This window comes from Nomascus leucogenys, chromosome 9 (genome assembly GCF_006542625.1).
Source record: "Nomascus leucogenys isolate Asia chromosome 9, Asia_NLE_v1, whole genome shotgun sequence".
NCBI lineage: Eukaryota > Metazoa > Chordata > Mammalia > Primates > Hylobatidae > Nomascus > Nomascus leucogenys.
In genome coordinates this window covers 71106745-71123523 of record NC_044389.1, presented here as the reverse complement: position 1 = coordinate 71123523, position 16779 = coordinate 71106745, and the positions used below count along the sequence as shown (strand labels likewise).

Genomic DNA, 16779 nt, shown 5'->3' with positions numbered 1-16779 from the left:
ACAAAAAAAGATATTTATGTGAGGTGATGCATATGTTAACTAGCTTGATTGTGGTAATCATTTCACAATGTACACATGTATTAAAACATAATGTACAGCATAAACATACACAATTTTTATTTGTCAATTATACCATAATAAAGCTGGAAAAAGAAAGAATTAGGTACTTAATAAGTCTTTATTGAATGAATAGATAAATTAAATGGTTCAAGAGTAAAACCAACATTTAAGTATGACGTTGTACTTATTTGAGCATTTTCCTAAAAATACTGTCTTTCCAAATCATTCTATGATTACAAACAATTCTAGCTTTCTCTTTATTTCTATTTATTCTACTTATTTCTATTTATTCTTTATATTAAGAATAATATAATCCAAACAATTGAGGGTTTTCTAATTTAAGATATGCATTTAAAACAAACAATAAAAATAATTGGGGGCATATAGTTTTTAAACAAACATTTCAACTACACAAGTAGTTTTCAAGTCTATTCCTTATGGCTCCAGAAAGAATCCATCTCTTTGGAATACACTGTATGGTGAGGACAAGAATGGGAAGAAAACATTCAGGAAGCTGGTTCATACCTATGCCAAGCAAGAAATGGAATGAAATAATGTTGTAGGCTGTAAAGTGGATTATTGAAAACTGTAAAAATTACTTTGTTGCTTCTATTATAATTTTTATCTGTAGAATCACATTGTCAATGAATATTTGCTAAAGGGGCCGGGCACAGTGGCTCATGCCTGTAATCTCAACACTTTGGGAGGCTGAAGTGGGTGGATCATTTGAGGTTAGGAGTTTGATACCAGCCTGGCCAACATGGTGAAACCCTGTCTCTACTAAAACTACAAAAATTAGCCAGGCGTGGTGGCACATGCCTGTAATCCCAGCCACTTCAGAGGCTGAGGCAGGAGAATTGCTTGAACATGGGAGGCAGAGGTTGCAGTGAGCTGAGATTGTACCACTGCACTCCAGCCTGGGCGACTGAGCAAGACTCTGTCTCAAAAAAAAAAAAAAAAAAAAGATAATAATTGCTAAAAGGGATTAGTTCCTGTATTAACCTAATTTTTTTTTTTTTTTTTTTTGGACAGGAGAGTCTTGCTGTGTCAACCAGGCTGGAGTTCAGTGGCACGATCTTGGCTCACTGCAACCTCTGACTCCTGGGTTCAATTGATTCTCCTGCCTCAGCCTCCCAAGTAGCTGGGACTACAGGCGCCCATAAGCATGTCTGGCTAATTTTTGTATTTTTGTAGAGATGGGATTTCACTATGTTGGCCAGGTTGGTCTTGAACTCCTGACCTCGTGCTCTGCCCACCTCGGCCTCCCAAAGTGCTGGGATTATAGGCATGAGCCACCACACCCAGCTATTAACCTAATTTAGTAGGTATCTAAAGATACTTCCTAAAGCTGAAATCAGCTTTTGTTACATATCTTGAAAACCTTATGATTTATATTTGGTTCACATCTCCTCTTTAGATATGTGTACACTGAATGGCTCTGTCTAGATATTGGTATATATATCTTACGCTACAGTCTGAATGTTTGCATCCCCCCAGAATTCGTATGTTGAAATCCTAACCCTCAATGTCGTGATATTAGGAGATGAGGCCTTTGATAGATGATTAGGTCATGAAGGCAGAACCCTCATCAATGGGATTAGTGCCCTCACAAAAGAGGCCCAGGAAGGACCCCTCACTCCCTTCACTATGTGAGGACACAGTGAAAATATGGTATCTATGAATGAGAAGTTTGGCCCTCACCAGACATCAAATCTGCTGGCACCTTGATTTTGGACTTCCCAGCCTCCAGAACTATGGGAAATAGATATCTGTTGTTCATAAGCCACTCTTTTTATGGTATTTTGTTATAGTGGCCCAAATGGGCTAAGGTCTCTGTCTTTCAACAATAATTAGTACATATGTATCTTGTTACCATTTCTCTGGAACTCAAAAAAATAGCAACACGTTTTGGATTACCTGGGTAAGCACTGCAGTGTGCTCAGCACCACAGCTGATATAAACCACACCTAGATTCTTCAGTGCACCAACTGAGAGAGGCTTGTTGCTTTGCACTGTTGAAAGAAAGCAGAATCTCTAGAGTATAAGAAACAGACTCAGATTTCATGACTATTTACATTTTAATATCTTTTTATATTTCTTTTTTTATGTAAGAGATATATTTTATTATTCTTATAATTCACTAACATAGTTTTCAGATTTCATGAGTATTTATATTTTTAATATCTTTTTATATTTTTTATGTAAGGGGTATCTTTTATTATTTTTATAATTCATTAACATAATTTTAAAAGTAAACAATCCGAAGTATAAGACAGAGGAAAAACCCTACCTTGGGAAAGAAAAAAAGAAGTCCTCCTTTAACATTTATTTCTGGAAGCTGTCTAATCTTCTGGAATGCCCGAGGCTATTGACCTAGAAAGCTAAGCTTCAAGACCCTCATGCCTGATACTACTGCCATCTGTTGTATTCATTTATCAACCTAAAACAACAACAGAGAGGCTCTCAAAGAACAAGTTTATTTGGGAATGAATGACGGGATTACAATCCAGGATATGCATGCCATAGCAGGCCATGGGCATATCTGGGGAGGTTGAGGCAAGGGGGAACTTCTAAAGGCAAAAAGGAGAAGTACACGTAGGTTATGTTGAAACAGAAGTTCATTGGTTACAAGGACTTATTGCAGGCAGTGACATGTGTACTGGCCAGTGCTAGGAGAGGGTCTTCATAGAAGCCACCCTGACTGCAGGGTTGCCATTTAGTAAGGTTACTTGCAAGGCTGCAGTTAGGAAACACTGTTACTGGAAAGATGTCCTCATAGAGGTGGCCTTAACTGCAAGGTTGTGGTTTGGGTAGAGTCCTCTGGGATAGTTATTATCAGGCAGATCTGTGTGAGGATCCTCCTTCATGACCCCAGGCCACCCAACTCCATTTTATTAGGGTTTGAAATAAGTGACTCCATATTGATTCTGACAATTTTCACATATTTCTGTCACACCATAGATGCTCTGCAAATGTATTATAAAAATTGAGATGATAAGAAAAACTGGCCGGGCATGGTGTCTCACACCTGTAATCCCAGTACTTTGGGAAGTTGAGGCGGGTGGATCACTTGAGTGCAGGAGTTCAAAACCAGCCTCGGCAACATAGTGAAACCCCGAGGCTATTGACCTAGAAAGCTAAGCTTCAAGCCCCTCATGCCTGATACTACAAAAAATACAAAAATTAGCTGGGTGTGGTGGTATATGCCTGTGGTCCCAGCTACTCAGGAGCTGAGATTCCAGTGAGCTGAGATTGCACCACTGCACTCCAGCCTGGGCAACACAGTGAGACCCTGTCTGAAGAAAAGAAAAGAATAAAGAAAGGAAAAAAGAAAGAAGAGGAGACAAGGGAAGACGGGAGAGGGGAGGGGAGGGGAGGGGAAGAGGGGGAAGGGGGGAAGGGAGGGGAGAGGAAGGGGAGAAGGGAGGGGAGGGGAAGGTAGGGGAGGGAAGGAGAGGGGGCGAAGGAGAGGAGATGGGGGAGGGTAGGGGAGGAGAGGGGAGGAGGATAGGGGAGGAGAGGGGAGGAGGATAGGGGAGGGGAGGTGTGAGGGGAAGTAGGAGGGAGGGGAGGGGGAGAAGGGGAGTGGAGGGGAGGGGGAGAAGGGGAGTGGAGGGGAGGGGGAGAAGGGGAGTGGAGGGGAGGGGGAGGAGGGGAGGGAGGGGGAGAAGGGGGGAGGGAGAGAAGGGGAGGGGAGGGAAGGGAAAGGGAGGGCAAAGGATAACAGAGGGGAGGGAAAGGAAAAGGAAAGGAAAGGAAAGAAAAACTTAGCTAATGCTGAAATGGTGAAATGAAACAAGGTATAAGTGCTCAGCATGGGACTGGCACAGGTTAGGTGTTAACTATATGTTAGCTGAATGTAAGGAATTAAGTAGAGGAGGATGGAGTTTGTGGGGAGTACGTCTTGATGAGTTTTGTGTTCAGAGGAACTGGTTGTTTAGATAAGTTTTCTTTTGTCTAGAAGAAATGGTTGTTTGACCTAATGTTAGCAGTCTCCCAATCCAGCAGTTTCTAAACTTTGCTGCAAATTGGAATCACCCGTGAGGTCTCTAATGACGACAGATGCTTCTGGGTTTCACCCCCAGACATTCTGATTTAATAGGTATGGGGTCTGACCTGGGCATCGGGATTTTTAAAGGATCCTACAGTAGGCAGAATAATGGCCTCCCAAAGAATAATGGTCTCCCACTTCCTAATCCTGGAGCCTGTAAATATGTTAAGTTACATGGCAAAGTGAAGTTACAGAAACCGATGGAACTAAAGTTGCTAATCAGTTGACCTTAAAACAAGGGAGATGCGCCTGGATTATCCAGGTGAGCACACTGTAATCAAGGGTCTTTTAACTGAGGAAGAGGGAGGCAGAAATGTCTATGTGAAAGTAATGTGACTTGAGAAAGACTTATCAGCTACTGCTAGCTTTGAAGAAGAAAGAGGTCTATGAGTCAATTAACGCAGGTGGCCTTTAGAAGCTGGGGAAGGCACGAAAATGGATTCTCCCTCAGAGCCTGTAGAGAAGAAGGCAACCTGCTAACACCTTGACTTTAGCACAGCGAGACCCGTGTCAGAATTCTGACCTCCAGAACTACACGATGGTACATTTGTGTTGTTTTAAGCTGCCAGGTTTGAGATGATTTGTTACTGCTACAACAAGAAACTAATATAGCTCCCTAGGCTATTCGAATGTGTCACAAGTTTGGGAACCACTGTTTTAAGCCGTAAGACTGCCCTTTGCCAAGTTGGTCCTCCACCTGGAAAGAAAGAACGATTTACTGCACAAACAAGACTATCTCCTTACCTGGGACATTACGCCCACTGAGGGCCAGCTGCCCTGCACTGTTGCTTCCCCAGCCAAACGAAGTCCCACAGAGAGACAGGGCAAAGCTGTGAGCCCCTCCAGCAGCCACCTGAGCCAGTGGGATCCCCTCCAGGGACCTCACCCTCTGCGGGCTGGCTTGGGAGGGGAACTCCTTCCCTAAGCCAAGCTGCCCGTGGCTGTTCTTTCCCCATGAAAACACTTGGCTATCTACAAAAACAAAGACGAGAAATTAAGAATTGTACACATATTAGAATACCAAATTCAAATAGAAACTACTAATTCTACAAATCTTTTTTGTGGCTTTAATGAGGTATAATTGACAATAAAAATTTCATATATTTAAGGTATACAATATGATGAGCTGAAATACATATACGTTGTTAAATGATTGTTGCAATTAGCTAATTAACATATCCATCACCTCACATAGTTACCTTCGTGTGTGTTGTGGTGAGAATGCTTAAGATCCCCCCTCTTAGCAAACTTCAAGTATACAATGCACTATTATTAACTATATAGTCACATGGCTGTACATTAAAAACTTACTCACCTTATAACTGAAAGTTTATACCCTTTGACCCACATCTTCTGATTTCCCCCAAACCCCCAGCCCCTGGCAACTACCTTTCTACTCTCTGTTTTTATTGAGTTTGACTTTCATTTTTTTTTTTTTTTTTTTTGAGACAGAGTTTCGTTCTGTCATCCAGACTGGAATGCAGTGGTGCGATCTTGGCTCACTGCAAACTCCACCTCCCGGTTTCAAGCGATTCTCCCTCCTCAGGCTCCTGAGTAGCTGGGATTACAAACGCGTGCCACCACGCCTGGCTAATTTTTGTGCTTTTTTAGTAGAGATGGGGTTTCACCATATTGGTCAGGTTGATCTCGAACTCCTGACCTCAGGTGATCCACCCGCCTCAGCCTCCCAAAGTGCTGGGATTACAGGCATGAGCCACTGTGCCTGGCTGAGTTTGGCTGTCTTAGATACCACATCTAAGTGAGACCATGAGGTATTTGTCTTTCTGTGTCTGGCTTATTTCACTTAGCATGATGTCCTCCAAGTTGCAAATGGTAGGATTTCCTTCTATTTCTGTTCTACTTCTATTTAATTTTATAAATCTTTAAAAGGTAAAACAGAGATAAAGAAAAAAATGAGATTAAAGTATCCCAACTACAGGCAAGCAGGGCGGTCCAGGTCACCTTCAAAAGTCCCTTCAAACAATGTCCACTCTTCTCCCTCCAGTTAAGGGCAACTGTGTTCTTTCAGCTGCTCAGGCCAAAAATCTTAGAGTCATCCTTAACTCCTCTCTTTTACGCCCTTAAACCCAGCAAATTCAAAATTTCTACCTTCAAAATCTATCCAGAATCTAACCATTTCTCACCTCTCCACTACTACCACCTTAGCCAAGTCACCAACATTTCTCTCCTGAAAAATGACAATAGCACCTCACTGATCTCCCTGAGGCAACCTTTGCCCCCATCAGTTTGTTCTCCAAAGAGTAGCCAGAGTGATCCTTTTAAAAATATAAGTCCAATTGAATATTTCAGGAGCTTGCTATCTCGCTCAATGACGGACCAACTCCCATCACAGACCCCACATCACCAGTCTGGCCCACTCCCACTTCCCAGACTTCATCTTCCCCTGCTCACTCCTCTCAAGACCCTTTGCTATTCCTGGAGTACACTTCTGAGCATGCCCCAACCCCATGGCCTTTGTGTCTGGGTAATTCTTTCATGGTTAGCACCCTATCTCTCCCTCCCTTTTCATTTGGTTTCTCCTCATACGTCACCTTTTAAGAGATCTCTTCCCTGACTGCCTCATAAACTAGAAAGACTCCTTTCCTCCACCCAGGCACTCACTCTCTGTCCCCTTACTCCTGAAGGGGTACCAAACCAATATATCTCATCCCACTTCTTTAACATGTTTCACGATGGCTATTCAGTAGGGCTGGAAGTACAAGCATAGCTAAAAAGCTGTCTTTTGTGTGGGAGATTTGCACCTGTACAGAAAATCTGCAATGATACAGGCAGGCTTTCTCTGAGGCCCTCCTGTGTCTGATCTAGGAAAGATTAACTGAGAGCCCCACACCTCTAAAGGTCTGGAAGAAACATTCACCATCTGTTCTGTTTGAGGGCTGCTACCTGTAAGGCTTCATCTACACAACAGGACCACCTCTGCCTCAAGATGATATTTAAGTTTCTCTACCCCACTGGGGCATTGGGGTAATTGCTCTATGGTTCTCCCCTATGCATATTAATAAATTAATATGCCTTTTCTCCTATTAATCTGCCTTTTTTTTTTTTAGACGAGTCTCGCTCTGTCACCCAGGCTGGAGTGCAATGGCACAATCTCGGCTCACTGCAACCTCTGCCTCCCAGGATCAAGTGATTCTCCTGCCTCAGCCTCCTGAGTAGCTGGGATTGCAGGTACCTGCCACCATGCCCGGCTAATTTTTGTATTTTTAGTAGAGACGGGGTTTCGTCATGTTGGCCAGGCTGATCTTGAACTCCTGACCTCGGTGATCCACCCACCTCAGCCTCCTAAAGTCCTGGGATTACAGGCATGAGCCACCATGCCCAGACTGTATTTTTAGTAGAGACAGGGTTTCACCATGTTGGCTAGGCTGGTCTCGAACTCCTGGCCTCAAGTGGTCCCCTTCCAGAGTGCTGGGATTACAGGCGTGAGCCACGGCACCCAGCCAGAAAAAAAAATCTAATCTAAGCTTATCTAATGCCTAAGTATATACCTAGTAAAATGCTAACACATCTCAGAGATTTTTTTAATAAGTTATTACATCTTTAATTTTTTAACTCTTCTAAAGTTAATTTCTAACACTAAAAATAATTTTGAGGGCACAATGCAAAACGTCAAACTCTCACGAAAGTCTATGAGAGCTCGCCTTTCACCACAGCAAATGCATTGAATGCCTGGGCTCTGCCCAGCCTTTACAGTTCAGACCAATGCAAAGGCAAGTCAGTATCCCAAGGAAAGAATTCACACCATGTCCATAATTAGGAGAGTGAGGAAGGAAAAGACGCTCCTATTTATGGTGGCTCTGCTATATGCTAAGGACTGTACAAGGTATATAGGGTAACTTCTCTCACTCAATCTTCTAAATAACTTGCAAGTTGGGTATCAATATTCCTACAGATGAGAAAATTGAGACTCAGCCAAGTTAAATAACTTGCCCACGATCAAAGAGCTAGAAATGACAGGTAGAAGGAATCACACAATGGCCATGGGATATGCCCTGGACTTGTAGTCAGTGCAGTGTAGTAGTTAAGCACTTAGGGTTGAGACCTAAACACTATAGGTTCAAATCCTGACTATTCTGTTTCTTAGTGTGTAACTTTGGGTAAATAATTTAAAGTCTCTGAACTCAATTTTTTCCATTTCTGAAATGAGGATATAAATCATACCCTGCTCCTGTTTTTGTTTGCTTTTCTTTTTTAGAAACAGTCTTACTCTGTCGCCCAGCCTGGAATGCAGTGGCACAGTCATAGCTCACTGCAGCTTCAAACTCCTGAGCTCAAGCACTCCTCCCACTTCAGCCCCCTGATTAGTTGGAATTACAGGTGCATACCACCATGCCCAGCTAATTTTTCAAATTTTTGTAGAGACAGGATCTCACTATGTTGGCCAGGCTGGTTTCAAACTCCTGGCCTCAAGTGATCCACCTGCTTCAGCCTCCCTAAGTGCTAGAAATACAGGTGTGAGCCACTATGCCTGGCCCAGTTCCTGTATTTGTAAGGTAATTATGTGAAAAAACACACATAAAGCATTTAACATGGCAGCTGGCACATAGAAGGTGACCAATAAATGTTAGCTGTCCACAGACCATGGCACAGTTGCAATGACACATAAGACATCACCTGAGGAACATACAAATGTTACAGTCCTTTGAAGGGGGTCAGGATATGCCACACCAAAATATGCTACTTTGGCATAAGGATTGTTTTGAGTTGAAGGCAATTGAGAGTTAAGAGATGCAGGAAGAGGTTTCTGCCCTTCTCTTATCTGCCTAAAAGCAAGGCTTAAGTTTCCCTTTGTGGAGTTATCTCCACTCTACTGTACCAGGGAGAGAAGAGTAACTTTTATCACTGAAGAAGATGAAGCAGCACTGAGATGAATCTGCATAAACAAATCTTACTAAAATATCCTGTATCTTCCATTGGTTTCCCTATATATTTCCTAGTCAGTTTCCCACAATTTATTATCCCTTGAAGCCCAAACTCCCTTTTCTTTGTTAAAACAGTAAGTTCCTGAGTCTAACCACTACTTTTAGTTTCACTTATTTTCTGTGAACTCTTGTGCACAAAAATATTAATAAAAATTGGGGACTGGGCACAGTGGCTCACGCCTGTAATCCCAGCACTTCAGAAGGCCAAGGCGGGTGGATCACTTGAGGTCAGGAGTTCGAGACCAGCCTGGCCAACATAGTGAAACCTTGTCTATACTAAAAATACAAAAATTAGCCAGGCATGGTGGCACACACCTGTGATCCCAGCTACTTGGGAGGCCGAGGCAGGAGAATCGCTTGAACCCAGGAGGTGGAGGTTGCAGTGAGCTGAGATCGTGCCACTGAGCTCCAGCCTGGGTGACAGAGCAAGACTCCATCTCAAAAAAGAAAAAAAAAAAAAAAAAGAAAAGAAAAAAAGAAAAATTGGGTGCCTTTTCTCTTTTAATCTGTCTTCTGTTAATTTAATTTGCAGGTTCCCAAAGACTATGCATGAGGGTAGAGGAATAATTTTTCCTCCTTCAGACTCTCCATTGAGAAATTTGGATTGAGGGTGGACAAAGGAGGGTGGAGGTTGGTAGAAAAAGTGTAGATGTACAATTGTTTTGTGTCAATAAAGATAAATAAGTAAAAACTTTAAAAAAGAAAAACTATAGAGTCATGATTTTGACACCTTGACTTCTATTTCTTTGATCTAAGTGAAATAGACAAATAAGTCTGCCAGTGTGGACAAGCCATTCAGCATAAACAGCAAAGGGCTGGAAATAAAGCCACTACTAAGCTCTGAGAGAGTTGGTCAGTTAGGTCAAATAACCAGAGACAGCCCCTTATGGCACTATGAATTAGGCACTGTTTAGAGTATAATTAGGACCAAGAAATTTGAGAAAAAAAATAAAAACAATATATCTTATGAAACCTGGAGAATGAAAAACTTCTAAATGATCCCCAGTGCATTAAAAATCAACAGCTATAATTCCTATTCAAAAAATTACTTCCTACTCACACTCAGATCCAAAAACTGTTTCTTACCTTTTGATAATGCCAGGGAGTGGTAGTGTCCACAGGAAACTTGTATTATTTTTATACCATTCAGAGTCGTTATTTTCCTATAATACAAATAATACAAAATTGATTAATCCTTATTTAGAGTGAGTTGTCCAGTGGACTACAGATATTTAAAGTAACGCATCTGGTCCAGGAAAACCATTTTATTTTCTTGTATTTCTGTAGTACCTTTATTCCAAAGCCCTCAAACTGTTTTTAACATGACATCAACATGTACAAAGGTATAGGACAGAATCCAAAACAGTATATAATGCAAAAGCCATTGTTATTGGACTTTAATGCAGTATCTAATATACTAATTTTATTCTACACTTATTAGCCTAAAAGAAAAATAAATTTTTTCTACATATATAGTATAGGGCCTTAGAATTTATAGAACACCAACATCTTCATCATCTAATTTAAGCCCTAATTTAATAAATCATTAGGTTAAATCATACAAAATTGCCACCATTTTTGTGGATCAAAACCAGATAACTATGAGCAATTTCCTTTTTTTTTTCACTGATGGAATCTTGCTCTGTCACCCAGGCTGGAGGGCAGTGGTGCGATCTTGGCTCACTATTAACCTCCACCTCCCAGGTTCAAGTAATTCTACTGCCTCAGCCTCCCAAGTGGCTGGGATTACAGGCATGCACCACGAAGTCTGGCTATTTTTTTTGTATTTTTAGTATAGACGAGGTTTCACCATGTTGGCCAGGCTGGTCTCGAAATCCTGATTTCAGCTGATCTGCCCGCCTCAGCCTGCCAAAGTGCTGGGATTACAGGTGTGAGCCACTGCGCCTGGCCACTATCGGCAATTTCATAAGGTGAGTCTAATGGAACTCAAAGAGGTCAAATAGGTATGACGTTGTAGAACCAGACTCAAATTCTGGTCTTTTCATTCCAAGTTCAATGCTCATTCTCCCAAGTCACATTGATCTCTTCTAGAATTTAATGACCAGAAGAGGTAACAAGAGGTCACTTCCTAGCATTAAAAAACATGCGTTTGAAAACCCCCAAGTATGTAATTCATAAACACACAATCCAGAGCCAACTACTGGTCATATCTGTCCTGGGAAGCTGTTTGTGAGGAAATGTGATATTTCCTTCCACTTTACTAAGTAAAATGTTAGGGCCCAGTGGTTTATGACAAGCCAAAATGTTATGTTGAGAAAAAAACTTCTCCCCTTCCACCTTTGGTCCAATATTTGGGAGCTTGCAAATTAACTGACAATAGATTAACAAGAGAAAAGACAAAGGTTATTTACAAGTGTGCTCGCTATTACAGAATATCCCAAAGTAAAGTTTTATATATGTCAACTTAATAAAAGGCGGGGTTTTGGGACTTCAGTGGGAAAGTATAGAGGGTTCTATTGGGCTTTTTGATGCTAATGGTAATGGGTGGTCTATCTTAATGACAACTGAATTCCCAGGAAACTCTCACTCAAGGAAGTTACTGGGAACTGCATTTTCAGGAGGCTCTGTTTTAGTGTGATAAAGGAAGTTCAGGTAAGATTTATATCTGTATCTTTTGCAGCTCAAATGTTTCTACTTTACGGTAGTCTTTATACCCACTCTGGAGGTCTAAGTGGGCCCCCACAGTTATATTCCAAGAGATAAGATTAAGATCAAAGGGTCACATCTCATTTCACTCTGCTCTAATTAAATAATAATTGGTGTTGTAGGTTTTTTCCTGCCTTCTTCCCTCACTACACTGTAGTCCTTCAAGTTAGGAACTGTGTTTGTCATAGTCTTTTTTTTTTTTTTTTTGAGACTGAGTCTCCCTCTGTTGCCCAGACTGGAGTGCAGTGGCACTGTCTCAGCACCACTGCAACCTCTGCCTCCCAGGTTCAAGCGATTCTCCCACTTCAGACTCCTGAGTAGTTGGGATTGCAGGTGACTGCCACCATGCCCAGCTAATTTTCTTGTATTTTTTGTAGAGAGGGGCTTTTGCCATGTTGACCAGGCTGGTCTCAAATTCCTGACCTCAAGTGATCTGCCCACCTTAGCCTTCCAATGTTGGGATTACAGACGTGAACCACTGCAGCTGGCCTGTCATAGTCATCTTTGTATCCTGGCATCTTGCACAGTGCCTGGCACATGGTACTAAACATATTGAATAAATGAAGGAGTGGATTGAAATACTTACTTAGGTGTGAAACTTATTTCCTTGAGCTCTCCAATCCCCAGCTGCCCTTCAGAACCAGCTCCCCATGCGAAGACCCTTCCTTTGTGACACACAGCCAGGGAGTGCTCCTTCCCGCAGCTCACAAGATCAACATTTAGAGTTTCCAATGCCTGAATTGGTTCTTTGGGAAACAAAACACCCCCCAACCACCATCACAGATTATTAATTTAACACAAGTTTAAGACAGCACTTTTCTTCAAAAAGAAGGATCATCCAGATTTCTTGTCTCCTCCAATGGTCTTTTAAATCAAGACCTTAAGTCCATTCTAAATGTCTGAAGGAAGTAAATTCAATGTGTGTTACCCTGTCTTTATAGGATACAGCTCTGTTAAAATAATCAACTGGGAGACTATTAGGTTGAGATGGCCCCAGCACCTTGGGTTCCTACCTAAGCAAACCAAAACCCAACTCAGAGTGATTGATCATAGCCTAGGAAAATGAAACTTAAGGTTAACCAATCAGAAACCACCAACTAACATCTAACTAGAGACTTTACCAACCAGAAACTGCTGACTACTTCAAACAAGGGACTTTCCACTTTAACCAATCAAATATTTTCTTTGTCTTGCTTCCTGGAACACATTATCAAAGGTTCCTCCTGGCATCTCCTTGCACTTCCCTTAGTGGAGCCCAACTGCTTGAGGTCTGGTGCTGCTCAATTCATGAACTGCTGAATGTTCAAATTGACTCTTAAAAACATTTAATTACCTAAGTCTATCTTTTAATGGCTGTTATTTAAAGGAGTAGGCATCATGGAGGGGGTAACTTCTAGGGACGATGACACACGACCAAATGTTTCTCTAGCAAAACCTAGCAAAATAAAGGGACCCAGAAAAAAGTTGGGATCTCCTCCATTTTGCTATTCTGTCTTCCCACCCTAAACACTGAAAGCAGTGAATCCCTTGCTCAGAAGGAAACTGGAAGGGAGCCTACCTCATGAGTGTGAGAGGCAGGTGCTGGATCCTCTTACAATGAAAAGTGAAAAATATGCCCGTATGGAGGCCCTAAATATGCCCACAGATGAAAACCGGATCATATTTCCCTACAAGCCAATCTAAACTGCTTTCCCAAGGTGTCTGTCTCTGAATTATTAGAGGTTTGGAGTTGAGAACATCATACCAGTAAAGTTTTTGTAACATGTAAGATTTTGTTTTTCCTTTTATCTTTGTCATCTTATCTTTTTCAACTATTTACTGTCAATTTATGCGAGGCTAAAATTTCCCAAAGATTCATGCACTCACAAAGATAGAAATTGGCACCATTATTCTGGAGAACAATTTGGCTTTAAGTATCATGTTGCCCTTCAATTCCAAATGAAGGTGATAAGACCTGAAAACATGCTACTTTACCATAAGAATTTGAGCTGAAGGCAATTGAGAATCAACAGACGCAGGAAGAGTTCTCTGCTCTCTTCTTATCTACCTAAAAGTAGGTCATAAATATCCTTTTGTGAGAAGCTCCCATCTCCTGCACCAAGAAGAGAAGGGTCGGCCAGGCACGATGGCTCATGCCTGTAATCCCAGCACTTTGGGAGGCCGAGGTGGGCAGATCACGAGGTCAGGAGTTTGAGACCAGCCTGGCCAACATGGTGAAACCCCGTCTCTACTAAAAATATAAAAATTAGCTGGGTGTGATGGTGGGCGCCTGTAATCCCAGCTACTTGGGAGGCTGAGGCAAAAGAACCATTTGAACTCGGGAGGCGGAGGTTGCAGTGAGCCAAGATCGTGCCATTGCACTCCAGCCTGGTGACAGAGCGAAACTCCATCTCAAAAAAAAAAAGAGAAGAAGGGTCACCTAAGATGAAGACTTGGCACTGAGGTAAGCCTGCATAAACAAGTCTAATTGAAATAACCCTTATCTTCCATTAGATTTTCCCATATATTTTCTAGTCACTTTCCCTGAGTTCATCATCCTTTAAAGTCCAAACCCCCTTTTCTTTGTTAAACATGGTACACAAACTCCTAAATTGAAGCACTTGAGTTTCACTTCTATTCTGTAAATTCCCACGCATGTAAATTCCCCTATATGTAAAAGATTAATAAAATTGTATGTTTTTTCTCCTGTCGATCTGTCTTTTGTCAGTTAAGTTTGCAGGACCCAGGCGCTGAACCTTAGACGGTAGAGGAAAAATTTTCCTCCTCTACACACCTTTTGAAACTATTCTCAGCAAGTCATCAGAAATGTGGTCAAATATTTGCTTACATGAATATCAATCAATATTATTTATAAAAGCCCCTAGTGGGAAACAATCTAATTTCCACAAAAAGAGAATAATTATGGTACTCTCAGAGTTTAGAATTTTATGCAGCAATTTAAAATATATTTTCAAAGCATACAAAATAAAAGGGTAATATGTTCATAAGATTACGTTTGATGAAAACACAATGTAGAGAGTTGCATAAATATTGCATATACAAATCTATAATGACATGATTTTTATAAAGATTAAATATATACATAGAAAAAAGTGGACAAGGAGAAAATGCATCAAAATGTTAGGAGTTATCTTTGGGTGTTGGAGCTACGGTGATTTCTTTCTCGTATTTCTACAATAATCCATAACGATTATTGTATTATCTCATATATATAATATATATATTTATTATTATTATTATTATCTTTTTTGAGACGGAGTCTTGCTCCGTCACCAGACTGGAGTGCAGTAGGGCGATTTCGGCTCACTACAACCTCCGCCTCCCGGGTTCAAGCGATTCCCCAGCCTCAGCCTCCCAAGTAGCTGGGACTACAGATGCGTGCCACCACAGCCAGATAATTTTTTGTATTTTAGTATTTTTTGTATTTAGTAGGGGTTTCATCATATTGGCCAGGATGGTCTCGATTTCCTGACCTCGCGATCCGCCCGCCTCGGCCTCCCAAAGTGCTGGGATTACAGGCCTGAGCCACTGCGCCCAGCCTATCGTATACATACCCATATATATATACACGTATATATATATATATATATATATATACGTGTATATATATATATTTTTAAATGCCCCAGTGTATTTCTAAGGGAGATACAGGTGTCCGACCCACAAACCACGTTTGTAAGGTCAGGCTGCCTTCTCCAGGTAGAACTGCGCAGGCAAGGATTTGTCTGCAAGGCAAGCCGGAGGAGGGACCACATCTCTTTCCAGAGCAGCGCTGACCAGGTTAGTTTCGGCTCTCAGTTTCGCTTTGAACTTGAATTGGAAACCGAAACAAATCCGAGGGGTGTCGGGAAAACGAAACTGAGGAAGTTGCTCTTCGGTAGCACAGGGCACCATTTTCCCGGTCCCTATGGCTCTTCGGGTCCCGAGGGATCCGAGGCTCCCAGCACCCCTCCCTGCCTGGTCCGCGGCGCCCAGCATCTGAGCCGCTCCCTGCACCTGGGCCCCCGCGCCCCTCACCCAGTCCCAGCGCTCCGCACCCTGTTCCCTGCGCCCGGTACCCAAGCCCCCGCGCCCATACGCTGGGGTCCCCACACCCCGCACTTGGGGCCCCGCGCTCACCTGGCAGCTCCCCGCGCGGCGCGCCCCTGCGGCCCAGCTGACCCCTGCTGTTGTCTCCGCACGAGAGGACCCTGTGGTTGGTCAGCAGCAGCAGAGAGTGGCGCTCCCCGCTGGCCGCCTGCAGTAGCTCAGCCCCGGGGCTGCCCTCCGTCCTCCGGCGCTGCAGCTCCCTGGAGTCGGCACCCCAACAGAAGTACATCCCGCTTCTGCGCCCTGTCGCCTGCTCCGGATTCCGTCGGTCCTGCTGCAACAGGCTCCCAAACGCTGGTGACTGGGCGCGCGATAATTTCCTGAATATCAAGAGGCTCACCCTGTCTTCAACCCGCCCCAGGGGCGCAGCCCTGGCCCCACGTCAACTCTCGCTGCCTGAACTTCAAGTGCTGAAGAGCAGAGAGGGCGTCCCAGGGAATGAACCTGGGTTTACATCCTAAGCCATATATGAGTCATGAATGCCACTTTGGGCAAGTTACCAAATAATTCCGTGCTTCAGCTATCGTATCTACGAAATATGGACAGCAATTCAGCAAATCTAATATGCTGGGATTGGGATAATTTAACAGATACATAAAGTGTTAGAATAATACCTAGAGTGGTTAATAAAGCATCTGCGTGCCCACCTCATTCCAGACATTTTTTGGCACTGAAAATACAAGTTTGTTTTTTGTTTGTTTGTTTGAGACGGAGTCTCGCTCTGTTGCCCAGGCTGAAGTGCAGTGGCACCATCTCGGCTCACTGCAACTTCCGCCTCACGGGTTCAAGCGGTTCTCTTGCCTCGGGCTCCCGAGTAGGTGGGATTACAGGCGTGCGCCACGATGACCAGCTAATTTTTGTATTTTTAGTAAAGACGGGGTTTCACCATGTTGGCCAGGCTGGTCTCGAACTCCTGACCTCAAGTGATCCACCCCCCCCCCGCCCCCCCTCAGCTTTCCAAAGTGCAGG

At 42.8% G+C, this 16779-nt stretch overlaps 1 protein-coding gene across 1 annotated transcript in view; it reads right to left on the bottom strand.

Moving 5' to 3' along the window:
* HERC6 (HECT and RLD domain containing E3 ubiquitin protein ligase family member 6) overlaps positions 1 to 16186 on the bottom strand; it is a 66551-nt gene extending 50365 nt beyond the window's left edge. Inside the window, exons 1-5 of the mRNA XM_003265890.4 lie at positions 15841 to 16186; positions 12308 to 12467; positions 10141 to 10217; positions 4856 to 5083; positions 1978 to 2072 (exon numbers count right to left, since the gene is read on the bottom strand). Of these exons, the coding sequence (XP_003265938.1) occupies positions 1978 to 2072; positions 4856 to 5083; positions 10141 to 10217; positions 12308 to 12467; positions 15841 to 16039 (759 nt within the window). The 5' untranslated portion in view covers positions 16040 to 16186. The remainder of the gene's footprint in view (positions 1 to 1977; positions 2073 to 4855; positions 5084 to 10140; positions 10218 to 12307; positions 12468 to 15840) is intronic.
* Between the last annotated feature and the right edge of the window lie 593 nt (positions 16187 to 16779).